At 42.0% G+C, this 17,773-nt stretch overlaps 1 protein-coding gene across 7 annotated transcripts in view; it reads right to left on the bottom strand.

Moving 5' to 3' along the window:
* The window catches only part of Pank2 (pantothenate kinase 2), a 38,242-nt gene that overhangs the window by 6,300 nt on the left and 14,169 nt on the right, over positions 1 to 17,773 (bottom strand). For all 7 annotated transcript variants that reach the window (XM_008835880.3, XM_017798889.2, XM_008835879.3 and 4 more), the window contains 4 exons: positions 15,389 to 15,642; positions 13,812 to 13,988; positions 8,296 to 8,419; positions 1,438 to 1,563 (listed from right to left, as the gene is read on the bottom strand). In XM_008835880.3, the coding sequence (XP_008834102.1) occupies positions 1,438 to 1,563; positions 8,296 to 8,419; positions 13,812 to 13,988; positions 15,389 to 15,642 (681 nt within the window). The remainder of the gene's footprint in view (positions 1 to 1,437; positions 1,564 to 8,295; positions 8,420 to 13,811; positions 13,989 to 15,388; positions 15,643 to 17,773) is intronic.

Below are 17,773 nucleotides of genomic sequence, written 5' to 3'. Positions count from 1 at the left end.
TATTGTCTGCACCCGTGTCGTGCAATGCCCACAGAGGACAGAAGAGGCTGTTGGATCCCCTGAAACTGGAGTTAAGGACAGTTGTTAGCTGCCATGTGGGTGCTGGGATTTGAACCCAGGTCTTCTCCAAGAACAGCCAGTGTTCTTAACAGCTGCACCATCTCTCCAGCCCCAAGAAAAAAAAATTTAAGAATAAGTTAGATGACTTAAGATTTCACTTTTCTGATGCAAGGATGCGTGTACTTTGGGTTTTAATGATGAACTTAGGCAACTTAAAAAGAGAAACAGGAACCTTAAAGGATTTCCACCAACCGTTAAACATGTATATTATAGATGTGAAAAATGTTCGTGGTAAAACTAAGCTCCAACAGCACAGGAAATAGAATAACTGCCCAGCAACCGAGGGGAGGAAGATGGTTCTGGTTCCATGGTTTATTTTCCCCCAAAAAAGGGGGGAGAGGGGGGAGGAACAGGAGAAATGGCTCAGCAGTTAAGAACACTGGATGCTTGCTCTTTCCGAGAACTTGGGATCAATCAGCACAGCTAACAACTGTAACTCCAGTTCTAGGAAATCCAATGCCCTCTTCTGCCCTCTTCAGGCATTTCATACACGTGGTACACTTACATACATGCAAGTAAAACACTCACATACATCAAAATAAATAAGAATTTAAAAAGGGAAATGAAGGGCACTCTCCAAGACAGAGTACCAGGCTGAGCATTTCAGTGACTCCTCTCCATTTTGTGAACTCTAGCCTGTCTGCATGTTAGGTTCCTATGATAGTGTAGTTCTAGCCTGGAATATTTTTATTACCAAGCTATTCATTTTTAGAACATACATCTTAAATAAATGGTACATGAATTATACCAGTACGTGAAACTTAGCATTAGAAGCATGAAAAAGGCAGAACCCAGAGGAACTGTATTATACACAATGGGAATAGATGGATTATTTAGAAAAATACAATAACAGAAATATTTCTTTTCCTTTGGAGGCTAAAGGTATAACTTATCATGAGGTTCTGGGTTTGATCCTCAACACAGCTATAGCCCTAGCTACCCTGGAATTTGTTACATAGACCAAGCTTACCTTGAACTTTCTGCAATTCTATCTCTGCCTATCCAGTGCTGGGATTACAGGTGTGAGCACCTTGTCTGGTAGTTTAAACAGTTGTAAAGAAGAAAAAGTTGAAAGTTGGACATGGTGGCACACGCCTTTAATCCTAGCACTTGGGAGGCAGAGGCAGGCGGATCTCTGAGTTCAAAGCCAGCCTGGTCTACATGATGAGTTCCAGGCCAGCTGGGGCTACAGGGAGACCCTGTCTCAAAAAACACACACAAAAAAAACCCAGAGAGAAACTGCAGCCCTGTGCAATCCTTTAAATTTTACTATAATGTGAACTGTGAGCCTCACAGTCACTAAGACAAATCACTCACCTCGTGTTCTGAAAACAGTGCTTTCAGCTGCCCCTTGGACCAGTAATCTAGAGCATATGCCAGAAGTCGCATGGCGATCGTGTTCACTCTCAAGAAATTCCCAACAAACACCACCTGGTTAATGTTCTAAGCACACAAACAAAGGCAATTAGTTTACATTCTAATTTCTGTTTTCTCATAAAAGCTACACCCAGAAGAACACTATGCAGGTTTTAGCAGCACCTTGACTGATGCAAGCAACCCCCAAAATGTACAAACAGATTAGGAAAAAGATTTGTATTAAATGTGACAACTAATAGCACTACTAAGGAAAATTTACATGGTAGACTTAAAAAAAAAAAAAAAAAAACGGGCTGGAGAGATGGCGCAGCAGTTAGGAGTACTGACTGCTCTTGCAGAGGATCCAGGTTCAATTCCCAGCACATACATGGCAGCTATAAACCATCCTTAACTCTAGTTCCAGGGGAATCCGAAGCCCTCTTCTGACCTCCGTGGCATTGCACGACATGGGTGTATTTACATACATGCAGGCAATACACTCATACACATAAAATTTAAAAAAATAAATAAATAAAAATGAAGGACTCCTTCTGTTGGTTACTTCTGACAACTTAGATTAAGACTCTCTCTTTAGGTGTGTCTGTGAGGACATTTCCAGAGAGGTTTAGATGAGGGAAGACCCACCCTGAATGTGGACACCACTCCCCCAAAGGCTGCTATTTGAAATAAAAGAGAAAGCCAGTTCAACACAAGCATTCATCACTCTCATTCCTGGTCCAACTACTTGTGATCAAGAGCCTCACATTCTCACCATCACAACACAAGCAATCCCTACCGCCATGCCTTTCCCTACCATGAGCCAAAATAAATCTTTCTTCCCCTAAGTTGCTCTGGCCAGGTTATTTGGCAACAAAAAAAGGAATCTACAGAGACTGGGGAGATGGCTCAGTAAATAAAAGCACTTCCTCTGTAAGCATGTGGACCTAAGTCCAAATTCCCAGCACCTATGTAAAAAGCCAGACACCAGCTACACATGCCTATAATCTTAGCATTGAGGGTCGAGGACAGACAGTTCCCAATAGCTCGCTGGCTGGCAAGCCGACCTGAGAAGGCAAGTTTCCAGTTCAGTAAGCAGCTTTCTCAGGGCAATAAAAAAAACTGGTGCAAGAAATAGGACAGCCAGGTGTGGTGGCACACGCCTTTAGTCCTAGCACTAAAGAAAGCAGAGGCAGGTGGATCTCTTTGAGTTCAAGGCCAGCCTGGTCCAGTGAGTTCCAGGTCAGCTGGGGCTATAGGGAAACCCTATCTCAAAAAGAAAAGAAAGAAAAAAAAAAAAGAAATTGGACAATTATTGTGATAAATCTGACCATGTGGTACATAAATCTTTAGAACTAGCTGAGGAATGTGGGAAAGTCTGGATCCTGAAGGACTAGAATACCATACGCAGAGTTGACTAAGCCATCTGGAGTTTGGAAGACCCCAGAATGCCAAGAGAAATGTGCACAGTGAAGCCTAGGTCATAGAGTCCCAGAGGGAAACAAGGACTCTAGCAAGTGTGGGTTAGAGGCTAAGATCTAGCTACATTCCACCGTGTCCTGAATTTTGAATGAGGCTGGATTTCAAAGGTAAGAGACTAAGATTTGGCAGAAGAACTGTCGAAATTGTCAAGACAACATAACAGCCAGGCTGTGGCATGGTTACTGCTCTCTGCTCTTAAGTTTACAGTGAGAGCAAAAAGTGAAGCAAAGGGGCTGGAGCACTGGCTGTTCTTGCAGAAGACCCGGGTTTGAATCCCAGCACCCAAACAGCGGCTAACCACGGTCCTTAACTCCAGTTCCGGGGGTCCAGCGCCGCCTTCTTTCCTCCACGGGCACTGCACAACACAGGCATACTTATATACATGCAGACATAACATCCACACATAAGATAAAAATAAATTAGCCAGGCGTGATGGTGCACACCTGTAGTCCCAGCACTTGGGAGGCAGAGGCAGACGAATCTCTGTGAGTTCAAGGCCACCCTGCTTTACATAGTGAGTTCCAGGACAGCCGGGCTATAGGGAGACCCTGCTTCAAAAAGACCAAAATAATTACTAAATTAATTAATTAATTAAAAGAAAAAATGTGAAACAAAGGATAAGAGAAATGGGCAATTTGGCAAAGAAAGGAGTATGAGCCCTCCTGTTAAAGTAGCTCTACTTGTTACACAGATAAGTGCCCTTTAAAAGAAACCAGGAATACTGCACTGGGACAATGGGAAAGACACTGTGAGGGCAAGACAGTACCATGAAAAGCTCCACAAACTTACTTGAAAAGCTTTCATTTAAAAGGCGTATTGGGGTTGGGGATTTAGCTCAGTGGTAGAGAGCTTGCCTAGCAAGCACAAGGCCCTGGGTTTGGTCCTCAGCTCCAAAAAAGAAAGACAAAATAAAAGGAGTATTTGAGCTGGACGTGGTGGTGCACATCTTTAATTCGAGCATTCAGGAGACAAGAGGCAGAGACAGGTGGATCTCATGAGTTCAAACCACCCTGATCTACACAGTGAGTTCCAGGTGAGCCAGGGCTACATAGTGAAATCCTGTCTCAAAACAACAACAAAAAAAAGGAGAGTGCAGGGTTGTACTGGAGCATACGTTTAACCCCAGCACTTGGGAAGCAAAGGCAGGATTTCTGTGACTTCAAAGCCAGACTGGTCTACATAGTAAGTTTCAGGTCACCCAGGGCTACATAGTGAAACCCGGTCTCAAAAAACCAAGAGTACCTGAACAAAGTCTTACAAAAGTGGCACCCTGCTCAAAAAGGACTGCCCAGGAAAATGTTTTTCTAGGTTCAGCTCCCCAGACACTCAAGAGGCCTCTGTAGCTACTGTAAATGGGGCAACATCACAGCTGAAGGGGACAGCAGGAAGAAGCAAGTGACATCCATATGGTACTAGCTATGGAGGCATGCAAAATCTCTGGGCTGGTAAGATGGCTTAGTGGGCAAAGGCAGATGCCACTAAGAGTGATGACCTTTAATCCTCAGAATCCACATGGTGCAAGGACAGAACTGACTCTGACCTCCATACACATGTTGTGATATGCACACAAAATAATAAATAGTAAGTTATGAGGTCATCGAGGTGTACACCAAGATTCCAGAAAGCTACTGAGGCCAGGAAGCATGGAACAGGGTTAGATTCCCTATAAGGATGCCCTGAGAAGCCACTGCATGAAACGATGAAGGTGAAGTCTAAGTTGCAATATAGACCAGAGGACATTACAGATGCCATTAACACAGGGTATTTGCTGAGGAAAACTGCAGACACCAAGTAAAGCCAACCCGAGAACTTTAATTGCCACCAGCAACAGAGATGGGACAAGAGGACTACACAAGTCTGCTAGGTCCCAAACAGTGCCATCATGAGCCCTGGGTGCTAGACATGGAGCTGCAGGGTCCGACGTTTGCCCTAACCAATTCTGAACAATGTCAGAATTGTTAAGATTTTAGGATTCATATATTTCTCAGTGGTGCAGCCACTGAGGGCTAAGTTACCCTTACTCAAATAACCTCCCTACCTCATGTTTATGTAAGCAACTCTAATTAAATGCTGTGGACCATAGGAGAGGAAAAAAGACATAAAAGTAGGTAGGAGATTTTAGGAAAAGAAGGGGTTCAGTGCAAAGGGGGTATGATCAAAGTACATTTTGTAGAACCCTACACGTATGTACGCATATATAAAATTGTGAAATAAACTTTAAAAAGACTAAATGTAAAAAAAAAAAAGAAATACTAAATGTGCCAGGCATGGTGGCACATGCCTTTAATCCCAGCACTAGGGAGGCAGAAGCAAGTGGATCTCTGTGAGTTCAAGGCCAGCCTGGTCTACATAGTGAGTTCCAGGACAGCTGGGACTACAGGGAGACCCTGTCTCAAAAAGACCAAAAAGAGACTAAAAGTATTTTGTACTATGAGATAAAAATGAGACTTCAGCAACCAGGGGTGGAATGCTATGATTTAAAGTGAAGTGCTTCGGTGACAAGTTGACAAGGGATAAATTTGTGACTAGAAATTCTGATTGTCAGCTTGATTGGATTAAGAAACATCTAGAGCATTAGAGAGGTATAGCATTGTGTCTACAAGGGCATTTCCAGAGAGGTTAACTAAGAGAAGAAAACGTACTTTGAATTTGGGTGACACCATCCTATAAACTGGAGTCTGGGACTGAATAAAAAGGAGAAAAAAAAGAGAAAGTTGGCTGAGTGTATTTAACCTCTCTGCTTTCTGGTCCACCAAGATGTGAACAATCAATCTCACACTCTCACTGTCATAAGTCACTGCTACCACCATACCTTCCCCACCATGATAGACTACCCTCAATCTGTGAGCCAAGATAAATCTTTCTTCTCACAAGTTATTCTTGTCAGTATCTAATCACAGCAAGAACACTCACAACTCAAAAAGGGAAGATGACACAAGACACAAATTATACAAGATATGCAATGAGTAGAAAATAAAGCAAAATCTTAGAACTATTAAATGAAAAGTCTACCTGAAATTCCATCCCCAACATTAGTAAAGCCATCATAAAATTACTGCTAAAGATGACTGAAATGGGTACATCCCTATGCAAAACATCACAGCAATCTATACCATGGTCATAATCTATGATCAGAAGTTTCACTCCTAAGTAGGCCTCATATCAAGAATGAAATAGAACCAAAGAACAAGATAATACTTTAAAACTTACCATCAATTATCACTTGCAAGAAACCAAATGCCTAGCTCTATGTCAATTTATGACAAAAAAGAATCTGATCAATTTGGTCAAATTAACAGTCAACACTATCTATCTATCTATCTAACCAACCACCAACTATCACACAGTGATAAGGAACACAGTCACAGGATCAAATGCTTATATGGCCGGATAGGATAAAAGATTGTTGAAACTGGAGTATTGGAGGGTCATGGTCAGCAGAGACCGAAACTTTTAGTGATGACCACGTCAGGGTTCTAGGGAGGCAGAACAGATAGAGAAGAGCTCTAGGAGTAGTAGAACTATGTGGAAAGAACATTGTATGAACACTGAAATGTCTAATAATTAATTTAAAATCACATCTAGTCAATGGTAATCACTGTCCAGATGAATTACTTCACTAGGGAGTAGAAAACATCAACTTTGAAACTTCTTTAAGTCTTGAAGTAGCACTTTGGGTATTTTGATGAATGTTGTAAGGATTCTTACTCAAGTCTCTCTGACTTTCAATTTTCAAGCTGACTGGTATTCTGATTACTTGAAATAGTGACAATGACCAGGTTGTTGGATTTGGTAGGTGAACTAGCTCTTTCTGTTAGTGTCAAAGTGAACTTACTGAACATCTAATTAATGCCTCTGAATCAACTGTAGCCTTTACTTTTCCTAATGTTAGTTTGTCCTGTCTTTGCCAAATAAAAGCCCCTTTATATTAAAAAAAAAAAAAAAAAAAAAAAAGTGATCAAAAATGCAGCCATGGACTGGGGAGATAGCTTATTTGGTAAAGTTCTTATATGAGGCCCTGAGTTTGATCTCCAGAACCTACCTAAAAGAGTTGTAATGGTGGCAAATCTATACTCCCAGCACCGGGAAAGCAGAGACAGTCAGATTCCAAGGGCTTCCTGGCCAGTTGGCCTAGCCTAAACAGCAAGTTTCAGGCCAATAAGAGACCCTGTCTCAAAAAAGTAAGGTGGACAGTACTCTGGCCAACACTCATACACACAAACACACACACAAACAACACACACACACACACACACACACACACACACACACACACAGAAGCACGCGCGCAGATAGCTAGGCATGGTAGCACATGCTCTTACTCCCAGCACTTGAGAGGCAGAGGCACACAGATCTCTGTGAGTTCAAGGTCAGCCTGGTAAACATAGTGAGTTCCAGGCTAGCTGGGGCTACAGGGAGACCCTCTCTCAAAAAGATGCGCCCCCCCCAAAAAAGCAGACATGAACCATATAATATTTAAGTAAAAAAAAAAAAGTAAAATGGTATGCACACCAACTAAAAAAATCTTAAAATACTTAAGCACAGGAGAGGAAACATGCAATTAAGAAAAAAGTAGTGTTATAAAATTCAAATGAAGTTGTAAGTTGTAAGTTGTTTGATCTGGTATATAGTATCTTTTAAGTTAAAAATTAGACAAATTTTTGTTCCTTGAGGCTTCCTTTTAAGCCACAATGCCTATATAAAGAATAATTTTAAACAAAAGTGTACAAGTAGGGACAAGTCATGAAGCTGCACCAACTGGATCCTAGATCCTCTTTCCCTAAGGGCAGCCCATTCTTGGTTCTTTCATAGCCCTGTACAATGCTGCTTGACCTGAATGCTACAAGGCAGCACTGTAAAGAAGCTGAAAGCACGAAGACAGCTCTGCTGAGGTGGAGGGAGCCAAGGTGGGCCTTCCTCTGACCGCTCAGTTTTCCAGCTTCAGTGATTCCTGTGGATACCTTTTACACCTCAAGAGTACCTGATAAACATGGCATCTAGATTGAACACTGTTATCCATTACCACATTGCACCCTCAGTTCCCACCATCTGAATACTAGCATCTTTGCTGGCCTTCCTCTACTTTCTCCTCAAAAGAAGTCATTTTACTTCTACAATATCAGTGTTTATCTTCAGGAAGGCGGGGGGGGGGGGGGGGAATCAAAGAAGTTAACCTGTATTTGAAGAGATTTAAGTTTGTACTTAAAAGTCTACCCCATGTGACTACAGTCAGACAATTCAGGCATTGTTGTAACTAGATACGGTTTGAGTTGAGGTGGGACCTATGTAGGAAATTTAGTGTTTTCCTTAGAGTAACAGAAAAAACTCATGTCCCCTTACTTCATTAAGGGCACACATTCTTGCTATGGAGCCAATGTTGTTGGTGATGGTGATGAGAGTTGCTCTGGCAAGGTCCTCCTTACTGACGGCCTCTCTCTTCTCCTTGCTCATCATGTTTCCAAAACTGTGGTAGAAAACAAAAATTCCCACAGTTGAACCAAAGGCATCACAAACAAAACTTCAGTACACTTTACTGAGATAAAATGACTTTATAAAAGCATTTTTTACTCATTTGTATTTTTATGTGTTAGTGTTTTGCCTACATGTAAGTGTACCTGTGCATACGATGCCTACAGAGGCCAGAAGAGGGCGTTCGATCACCTGAAACTAGAATTACCAACAGTTGTTAACTGCCACCTGAGGGCTGGGAACCTAACCCAGGTCACTCTGCAAGAGCAGCCAGTTCCTAACCATTGAGCCCCATCTCCAGCCCATAAAATGACTTTGTAACAAGAATGCTCAAATCTTCCAACTTTTGATTTATAGAATGTTGATGTATCTGCTGAAAACTCAGCTTCAAACAAATGCCCACAAGCATTTTAAATAAGCAGGTAACTTTCCCTGTGCCTTCTTCTGAAATTCAACTTTGATACTAATGGTCCCCCATTCACTCAGCATTTCCCCTAAAATCCACTGGAAAACAACACAGCCCCCTTTGCCATCAGATACAGAGACATCTCTATCAGGAATTCAGCTACTCTGCACAGCTGTCTCACAGGGATGGCAACATTCACATCTGTTACTGTAAACTCCTTTATCAGAGCAAAGTGCAAACAGCTGAGTCCCAATAAGTGCTACTTCCAGATTTCCTACAAGGTAAATAAAAGACTTAAAATTTCTTGACCAGCAGAACTGCTGTATTAATAACTGTGACTCAAACCCTGAAAATCAGAAAAAGGAAGTAATGACCAAATGATCAAATGCTACAAACACAAAAAATACAATCTAAAGCATTTCTTGGCATGCAAAAGCATCAAACAAGCATGTAAACAAGTCTTTTCTATCACTAAAAACAATGTGCTCTAATACACAAAACAAATTCCTTTAAAAATCTCAAAATAGTGCCAGGCATGGTGGCGCACGCCTTTAATCCCGGCACTCGGGAGGCAGAGGCACGCAGATCTCTGTGAGTTCAAGGCCAGCCTGGTCTACATAGTGAGTTCCAGGACAGCTGGGGCTACAGGGAGACCCTGTCTCAAAAAGACCAAAAAAAAAAAAAAAATCTCAAAATAAATTTAAGAAAATTCCAATCTGAGCATGGTAACACACACCTGCAATCTCAACTCTTAGGAGACTGAGGCAGGCCTGGGCTACAGAATGAAATCTCATTTCAAAAAAGGGGAGAGAAAGCAAAGTTGTAGCCATCTCTGAGGTAGGTCCAGGCAGCACTGCTTTCTCCCTGTCCCATGACACCCTTAGACTCTCCCAATGGACTTCCAGCATCTACCTAGGGGCAAGATGGGGAACACAGGTGTGGCAGCAGCCTCCTCCTCCTCCTCCATCATCATCAATAAGGACCTGTATTTTATTAAGAGCCACCTGACCACACCCAAGGGAAGAAACATCAGACCAACTGGACCAACAAGCAGCTGAGGAGACAACTGGAATGCTCCAAATAAACCCCACCCCCACCCACCTCACCCCACCAGCCCCAGAAGGTCAAGGTGGAGGTGAAGAAATCTGAAAAAAATTACCTCCTAGGCTACAAAGTGACCAGCGATAGGGAAAGCAGCGTCTGCTATTCCAGTCAACTACCCCGAGATCACCAAGGGCATCATGCCACTCCACCACTTCATGTCCACCTATGAGCAAGAGGATTAAGCTCTCGGACCTCCATTAGCAGTACCTGCTCATGGCAGCCGAGACTTACAAAACCATCACTTTCAAGGTGAGATCAACAAAGCCAAGTACAAGTTCTGGACCCACTGGAATCAGGAGACCAGTTTTTCCTCTAGTTCCACTTTGAAATGGAGAAGACCCTAGCCCTGCCCAATCTGCACCCCCACTCATGATGGCCTGCTCCCTTGGCCACCACTGCCAAATGCCTTGCCCCCACACCACCCTTGGTGGCCTGCCCCTGCCCCTGTGTCCCCACCAGGACTGTACCCTTCAGGCCTCCTGAACCTCCCCAGATGTCCAAGGTTTAATTCCCAGCATCCACATGGCAGCTAACAGGCCATAACTCAAATTCCAGAAGAATCTGATGCCCTCTTCTGACCTTCACAGGCTTTGCACGACACAGGTGCACTTACATCAGGCAATACACTCATACACACAAAAAAACAAAGTATTTTTTTAAAGGCACCCTTGTGGAAAAAGAAAGATACTTCCATTTCTCCTAACATCAAAGAGAATTAAAGGCTTAAGAACATAATTAACAAAAGAAGTATAGTGTTTGTACCTAAAATTCTTTATAGCTGAAAGTCAACAAAGATCTAAATAAATGAAAAGAAGCCCATGTTCATGGACCAGAAGACTTGGCAGGGTCAAACTGGCAATACTCCTCAAACTAGTCAACAGACTCAACAGTCCCTATCAAAATCCCAGCTGTCTTCTTTGCAGGCACACAGAAATTTGCCAGGAGTGGTAGCACACACTTTTAATGACAGAACTCAGGAGGCAGAGGCAGGCAGATCTAAGTTTGAGACTAGCCAGGTCTACACAGCGTGTTGCAGGCCAGTCAGGGCTACATAGTAAGACACTGTCTCAAAACACAAACCAAACCAAATGTGTGTATGTACACACACACACACACACACACACACACACACACACACACAAATCCAAAGAACCTCAGATAGCCAAAAAAAAATCTTAAAAAATAACAAGTTGGAGGGCTGTGTCATGTGTGTCTGACACTTCCCCACTTAAGGCCATATGTACTGGTCTAAAGACAGATAAACAGAACAGAAAGAAACTGAGGGTCCAGAAATAAACCTGAACATCTATCATCAATTGATTGTTTAAAAAAAAAAAAGGAGGGGGGGGGGCTGGAGAGATGGTTCAGCAGTTAAGAACACTGGTTGTTCTTGCAGAAGACTGGGGTTTGAATCCCAGCACCCACATGGCAGCTAACAATTATCCATAACTCCAGTTCCAGAGGATCCGACAGCCTCTTCTGTCCTCTGTGGGCATTGCACAACATGGGTACACTTTCCTACATGCAGGCAATGCACGCATACACATAAAATAAAAAGGATAAAGTATTTTTTAAAAGGGGGGGCTGAAGAGATGGCTCAGTGGTTAAGAGCATTGGTTGTTCTTGCAAAGGACCCAGGATGCCCTCTTCTGACCTCCTCAGGCATTGCATGACACAGGACACAAGTGCACTTACACAGATACAGGCAATACACTCATACACATTAAATAAAAATAATAAAAATAGGGGCTGGAAAGATGGCTCAGCGATTAAGAACACTGTTCTTGCAGAAGACCCGGGTTCGAATCCCAGCACCCACATGGCAGCTAACACCTGTCCATAACTCCAGTCCCAGGGGATCCAACAGCCTCTTCTGACCTCCATGGGCATTGCACGACATGGGTGCACTTACTTACATGCAGGCAATACACACATACACATAAAATAAAAATAATAAATAAAATATCTAATTTTAAATAATAATAAAAATAAAAATAAATTTCTACACTACTAAGTAAATGAATGGGAAAAAGTGAATTAAAAATTACTAGCTAGAACATGTAAATAAATCTTGAAGCTCAACAGAAAAAACGAAAAATAAGCAGTCTTGAAAAGACATTTCTACGATGATAAACAGAAGCACATGCAAAAGTATTCATCATTAACCAGAAAAATGAAACTCAAAATCACAAGGACTGGAGAGATGGCTCAGCAGTTAATGACACTAGCTGCTCTTGCAGAGAACCCAGGGGGTCCAATTCCCAGCACCCACATGGCAGCTATTCTAGAGCCACCACGCCCGGCTCTGCACATTCTTAATATAATCTTAGCTCTCTAATAACCATGACCATCATGATGAATTTTGCCTTATGCCTTCACTTTTGCCATTTGATACTGGGATTCTTAAGGTTTCTCTTTCTCTCTTGTTTTTGGGTTTTTGTTGTTGTTTTTGAAGAGGGAGCTATTGTTTTTGAGACAAGGTCTCCCTGTAGACCTAGCTGGTCTGGAACTTGCTCTGTAGACCAGGTTGGCCTTGATCCCACAGAGATCTCTGCCTCTGCTTCCCCAGTGCTGAGATTAAAGGTGTCTGGCACTATGTTCAGCTTCTCGCTTTTAAAACAGAAATATTTTTCTTTTTATTTTGTGTACTTTACCTGCATATATGTATGTGCACCATGTGCATATGGTGCCTGCAGAGGCCAGGTGTTAAGATTCCCTGGAACCAGAGTTACGTAGTTGTTAGCTGCCATGTGGGTGCTGCAAATGAACCCAGATCCTCTTCAAGAGCAGTCGGTGCTTTTAACCACTGAGCCATCTCTCTAACCCCACCATGGTTTTTCTTTTTCATTGCACATTCCTGATATGCCTTTCTATTTGCTGTGAACCTTTGTTGTTTTATGTCAGGTGGGTCTTGTGCTACCAGCTTCTACTTGGGGACTGACTTTGTGTCCAATGTCAACAATACAATGTTAACCATTTGCATGGAAAAATGTAGTTAATAAAGCAGTTAAGAGCCAGCCATGGTAGCACACGTCTTCAGTCCCAACACTCGAGAGGCAGAGGCAGGCATATCGCTTTGAGTTCAAGGCCAGCCTGGTCTACATAGTGAGTTCCAGATCAGCTGCGGCTACAAGGAAACCCTGTCTCAAAAAGACCAAAAAAAAAAAAAAAACCAGTTAAAAAGAAAAGGGGGGAAAGGCAGGGTGATGCTTTTAATCCCAGCGCTCAGGAGGCAGAGGCAAGCAAATCTCTGTGAGATGGAGGCCAGCTTGGTCTACATAGCAAGTTCCAAGCCAGCTGTAGCTACAGGAAGACCCGTTCTCAAAAAGAAAAGAAAAGGGAAAAAAGATTGCTAAAAACCAAAGAAACACAAGGATACAGAGAAAGATAAACTCCCATAAGCTGCTGGGTTGTAAAATGGTTCAGTCACTTTGGAAAATTGTCTAGTATAGTACCAAACCTAGTTTATAAAGTGGTGAGGATTAAGCCCAGGACTTTGTGTATGCTACATAAGTATTCTACCAACTGAGCTATATCCTTAGCCCCCAATTTTAAACAGGTGACTTTATAGTACATAAACTATTTGTACTGCTAAAAATAAGTGCTGGAGAGATGGCTCAGAAGTAAAGAGCACTTGGCTGCTCTTCCAAAGGACCCATATCAGGTGGCTCACAACGACCTGGAACTCCAGCACCAAGGGAGCTGATGCTCTCTTCTGGCCTCTGCTAGCACTGAATGCACATGAGTGCATATACCTACATTCAGACATACACTTACATATAAAAATAAAATCTTTAAAAACCTGCTTAAAATAAAACACACACATAATATTTAATATTTTATTCCTGTATTTCTTACAACACACACACTTCCTTACCTTGAAGCCACAGCCCAACCAGGCAATCCAAACCTCTCATAGTCTCCTCCATAAATGTCTCGCACTAGTTTATCCACTTTGGTGCTATCTCCACGAGATGCCATTTCAAGAGCTTCTTCAAAAGTGGTACAGCCAGTAAGAAGACAGCAGAGACCAAAAAAAGTTCCTCCTCCAAGACTATGATTAAAAGCAAATAATGTAGTAGTATTTTTTAAAGGGAATAGGACAAAACGATATTATATATCAATCTACTCTTGCTTCCATTCAATCATACAGATGACACCAGTACGATAAACACAAGATGACTCTAAATATCCAATGAACAGATCCATGTAAGCCCCCCAAAAAAGTAGCAAAAGCATACAGCCTATCATCTCCCCAAGAATCTGAATCTGAAAAGTATCAGGTACACTTGAATTGAGCCCAACATACCTGACATCGTGCTGGCACCTACCTACCTTCCCTCTTCAGTGAATGGCTTCTGAAGTCATTCAAGCATCTGTCATTCTAAAACACCAGACCCACCCCCTTACTAACCTGTTTCTTCAAAATCACTACTCTCATTTTTTAGCTAACATCTGTTTAAAAAGAAGTTAATCTGGTGAGGCATGGTAGCATAATTCCAGCACTCTGGAAGCAGAGGCTGGCGGGATCTCTGTAAATTCAAGCCTAGTCTACATTTCGAGTTCCAGACCAGCTGGGACTACAGGGAGACCCTGTCTCAAAAAGACCCCCCAAAAAGGAAGTTAATCCCAACACCAATTTTTCAAGTAATCCCTGAACCTTAAACCAAAACATTCATTCTCCTCCTCAATCTAATCTTCCCTTTTCGGATCATTTTTATAACTATGAGAACCTCCATTTCTAGATCCATACCATCCCATGCCATCCCTTGCCCCATGGCCACTTCCTGGTCACCTTAACCAATCCTCTGGAGTATGTGCATGTATGTGTGTGCACTCAAGTGTGTGTATGCTAGAGTGTGCATGTGTGTCTATGTAGATGAACAAAACATAGGTTTAAAAGGAAGGACTTCCTCTTTCTAAGAAGCTACATGGTTAACTTTAGCTACTTTGTATATGCACACCATAAACTATCTGAGGGCAAGGAGTATGGCCTCAAATTAAGTCTGTTGATGCAACACTAATGAAACTACAATAATAAAATCCAAGCAATATATTTTTAAATGCACACCTTTCTTTGATCCCAGAACTCAGGAGGCAGAGGCAGGCAGATCTCTGAGTTCAAGGCCAGCCTGGTCTACACAGAATTCCAGGCCAGCTAGGGCTACAGAGAGACCCTGTTTCAAAAAGACAAAATAAATAAATAAACAAACAAACAATGAGGAGCTGAAGAGTTGGCTCAGTAGTTAAGAATACTGGTTGTAAGCTGGGCATGGTGGCACACACCTTTAGTCCCAGCACTTGGGAGGCAGAGGCAGGCGGATTTCTGTGAGTTCAAGGCCAACCTGGTCTACATAGTAAGTTCCAGGCCAGCTGGGGCTATAGGGAGACCCTGTCTCAAAAAGAACAGAAAAAAATAGAATAGTAAGTAATGACTTTGTTATCAAGACTTACCTGGTGCCTGTGACCCTCTTATAATTATCTTTGGAATACACTGCTAAGATGCTAACTCCTGAGCCAATGTTCACCAGGAGCAGAGGGTATAGATTTTTCAAATCAAATGGTAACTTCTGACATTTTTCAGAATCAGCAGGGTTTTCAAAGTAATAGCACTGTGACCGTCCATTGAATCCAACTGAGTCAATGTACAAAATTCCTTTTATCAGGCAATCTAGTTCATCCAGTTTTCGAAGCTGCAGATCACCTATCTGTAATGAAATAAGAATGTAATTAGATTTTAACACACCAAGAGAATTTTATGAGACTTTAACAAGCCAAGAGAATATTTTTATTATTATTATTTTGGTTTTCTGACAGTTTCACTGTGTAACACAAGCTGGCCTCAAACCCATGGCAATCCTCCTGCCTCAGTCTGCTGAGTGCTCCAATTACAATGAGTCACCACACCTGAAAAACCACAGAAATTTTTAAATTCCACTTAAAACTCATGTCCTCTATACTGAACATATAATTTGCATATGCTTTGTAGAACAGATCTGGGGATGGTAAGAGGATAGACTGCCAAGACAAACGAGTACCCACAGACCCAAATACAGACTATGTATGTACAAACCATTGCAACAGCTGGATTTAAAAAAAAACATTTTGTATGCCAAAAAACATACAAGTGACCACTACCAGAGTTGTCAAGCACAGGACCTCTGCTGCTAGGCACAATGAGGCAGTATGCAGTGAAGGCCGTGGCTTATTAGAGGACCTGGTAACAACGGCAGAAGCCATAAAGACCGACACCCTTGGATAGGACAGCTCCATCGTTAAGAGTATTTGCCATACAAGCATGAGTTCCATTTCTAGGACCCACAAAAATCTTGGTGTGACAATATATACCTGTAATCCCCAGTACTGTAAAGGTAGAGACAGGAGAATCTCTAGGCCTCACTAGCCAGACAGCCTAGCCTAATCAATGAGCTCCATATAAACAGCTCCTGAGGATCCACACCAGACATTTAACCTCTAGCCTCCACATAAACATGCATGTGTGTGTGTGTGTGTGTGCACGCACACACGCATACACACACACAGACATCTGCTTCAAAAATACAATCTAAAGCAGTACCAAAGAAACCACACCTTATGACCTGAAGCTGGGGATGTATCACAGCCAGAGAGTGATTGCCTAGTATGTACAGTTCATGAGGCCCAGGGTTCTCTACCAAGGGGAGGTAGAGAAACAACAGGACAAGGACTCCCTGAAGCCAAAGGACTACAAAGTGTCCAATTAGAAATTAAGATTTCTAGTCAGGAATGGTGGCACATGCCTATAATCCCTGCACTCAGTAGGCAGAGGAAGGAGCTGTGATAACCTGTCAAAAAAGAAAAGAAAAAAAAAGCTGGGCATGGAGGCACATACTTTTAATCCCAGCACTCAGGTAGCAGAGGCAGATAGATAGATCTCTTGAGTTCAAGGCCAGACCACCTGGGGACCCTGTCTCAAAAAAAAAAAAAAAAAGAAAAGAAAAAGATTTCTATCTAAACTGGCCTTTTGGAGGAGGGAAGCTTAGATTTTTGGGGCTGGATAGATGACTCAGTGGTTAAGAACACTTACTGTTCTTCCAGAAGACCTGGGTTCAATTCCCAGCACCCACATGACAGCTAACAACCATCCATAACTCTGGTTCCAGGGGAACCAATGCCCTCTTCTGGCTTCTGTGGGCACTGCACACACATGGTGCACTTATATACATGCAGGCAAAAAAAACCACTCATACACAAAAAATAAAAATATTAAACTCAAATCATTTTCATCAACTTAATTCCTTTCAGATAATTAATAAAGAAATGTTAGATTATTACTCATATTTTATGGAGCACAATACAGCAGTTCTACCAAAATGGGAAAAATGTCAAGACACATTTACTTAAAACAGCAAAACTGGAAACCCTTTATAAACTACAACTTGATTTGCCTACTTTTACACTCATGTTTATACATACATGTGTCATACATAGCATAACTTAAGATAATAGAAATTCAGTGGTAACTCTACCAAGTCTGACTTTATGAATGTCTGGTCTAGTCCAAATGTTTATTAGAACTTACTCTTTTATATGTTACAAAAGTAGTGATACTTCATCCCCTGAAGTACCCAACTGTTTGCTGGGTGTGGTGGCAACACACCTTTAAATCCCAGCACTCAGGTGGGTGGAAGCAGGCAGATAGGTCTCTGAATTCCAGGCCAAAAAGAAAAACAGAATTCTGTTTACAAACAAGTTTAGCAGTACAAGTTCCTCTTTATTCAACTCCCATTTAATTATATTTATACTCAGTTTATTCCTGCCCACTGTGAAAAAGGGAAAAGTTAACAGATAACTTCAGAT

The sequence above is a fragment of the Nannospalax galili genome, unplaced genomic scaffold (genome assembly GCF_000622305.1).
Source record: "Nannospalax galili isolate Female #2095 unplaced genomic scaffold, S.galili_v1.0 scaffold118, whole genome shotgun sequence".
Taxonomy (NCBI): domain Eukaryota; kingdom Metazoa; phylum Chordata; class Mammalia; order Rodentia; family Spalacidae; genus Nannospalax; species Nannospalax galili.
The sequence above is the reverse complement of the archived record's forward strand: the minus strand, read 5'-3'. Positions and strand labels throughout refer to the sequence as shown.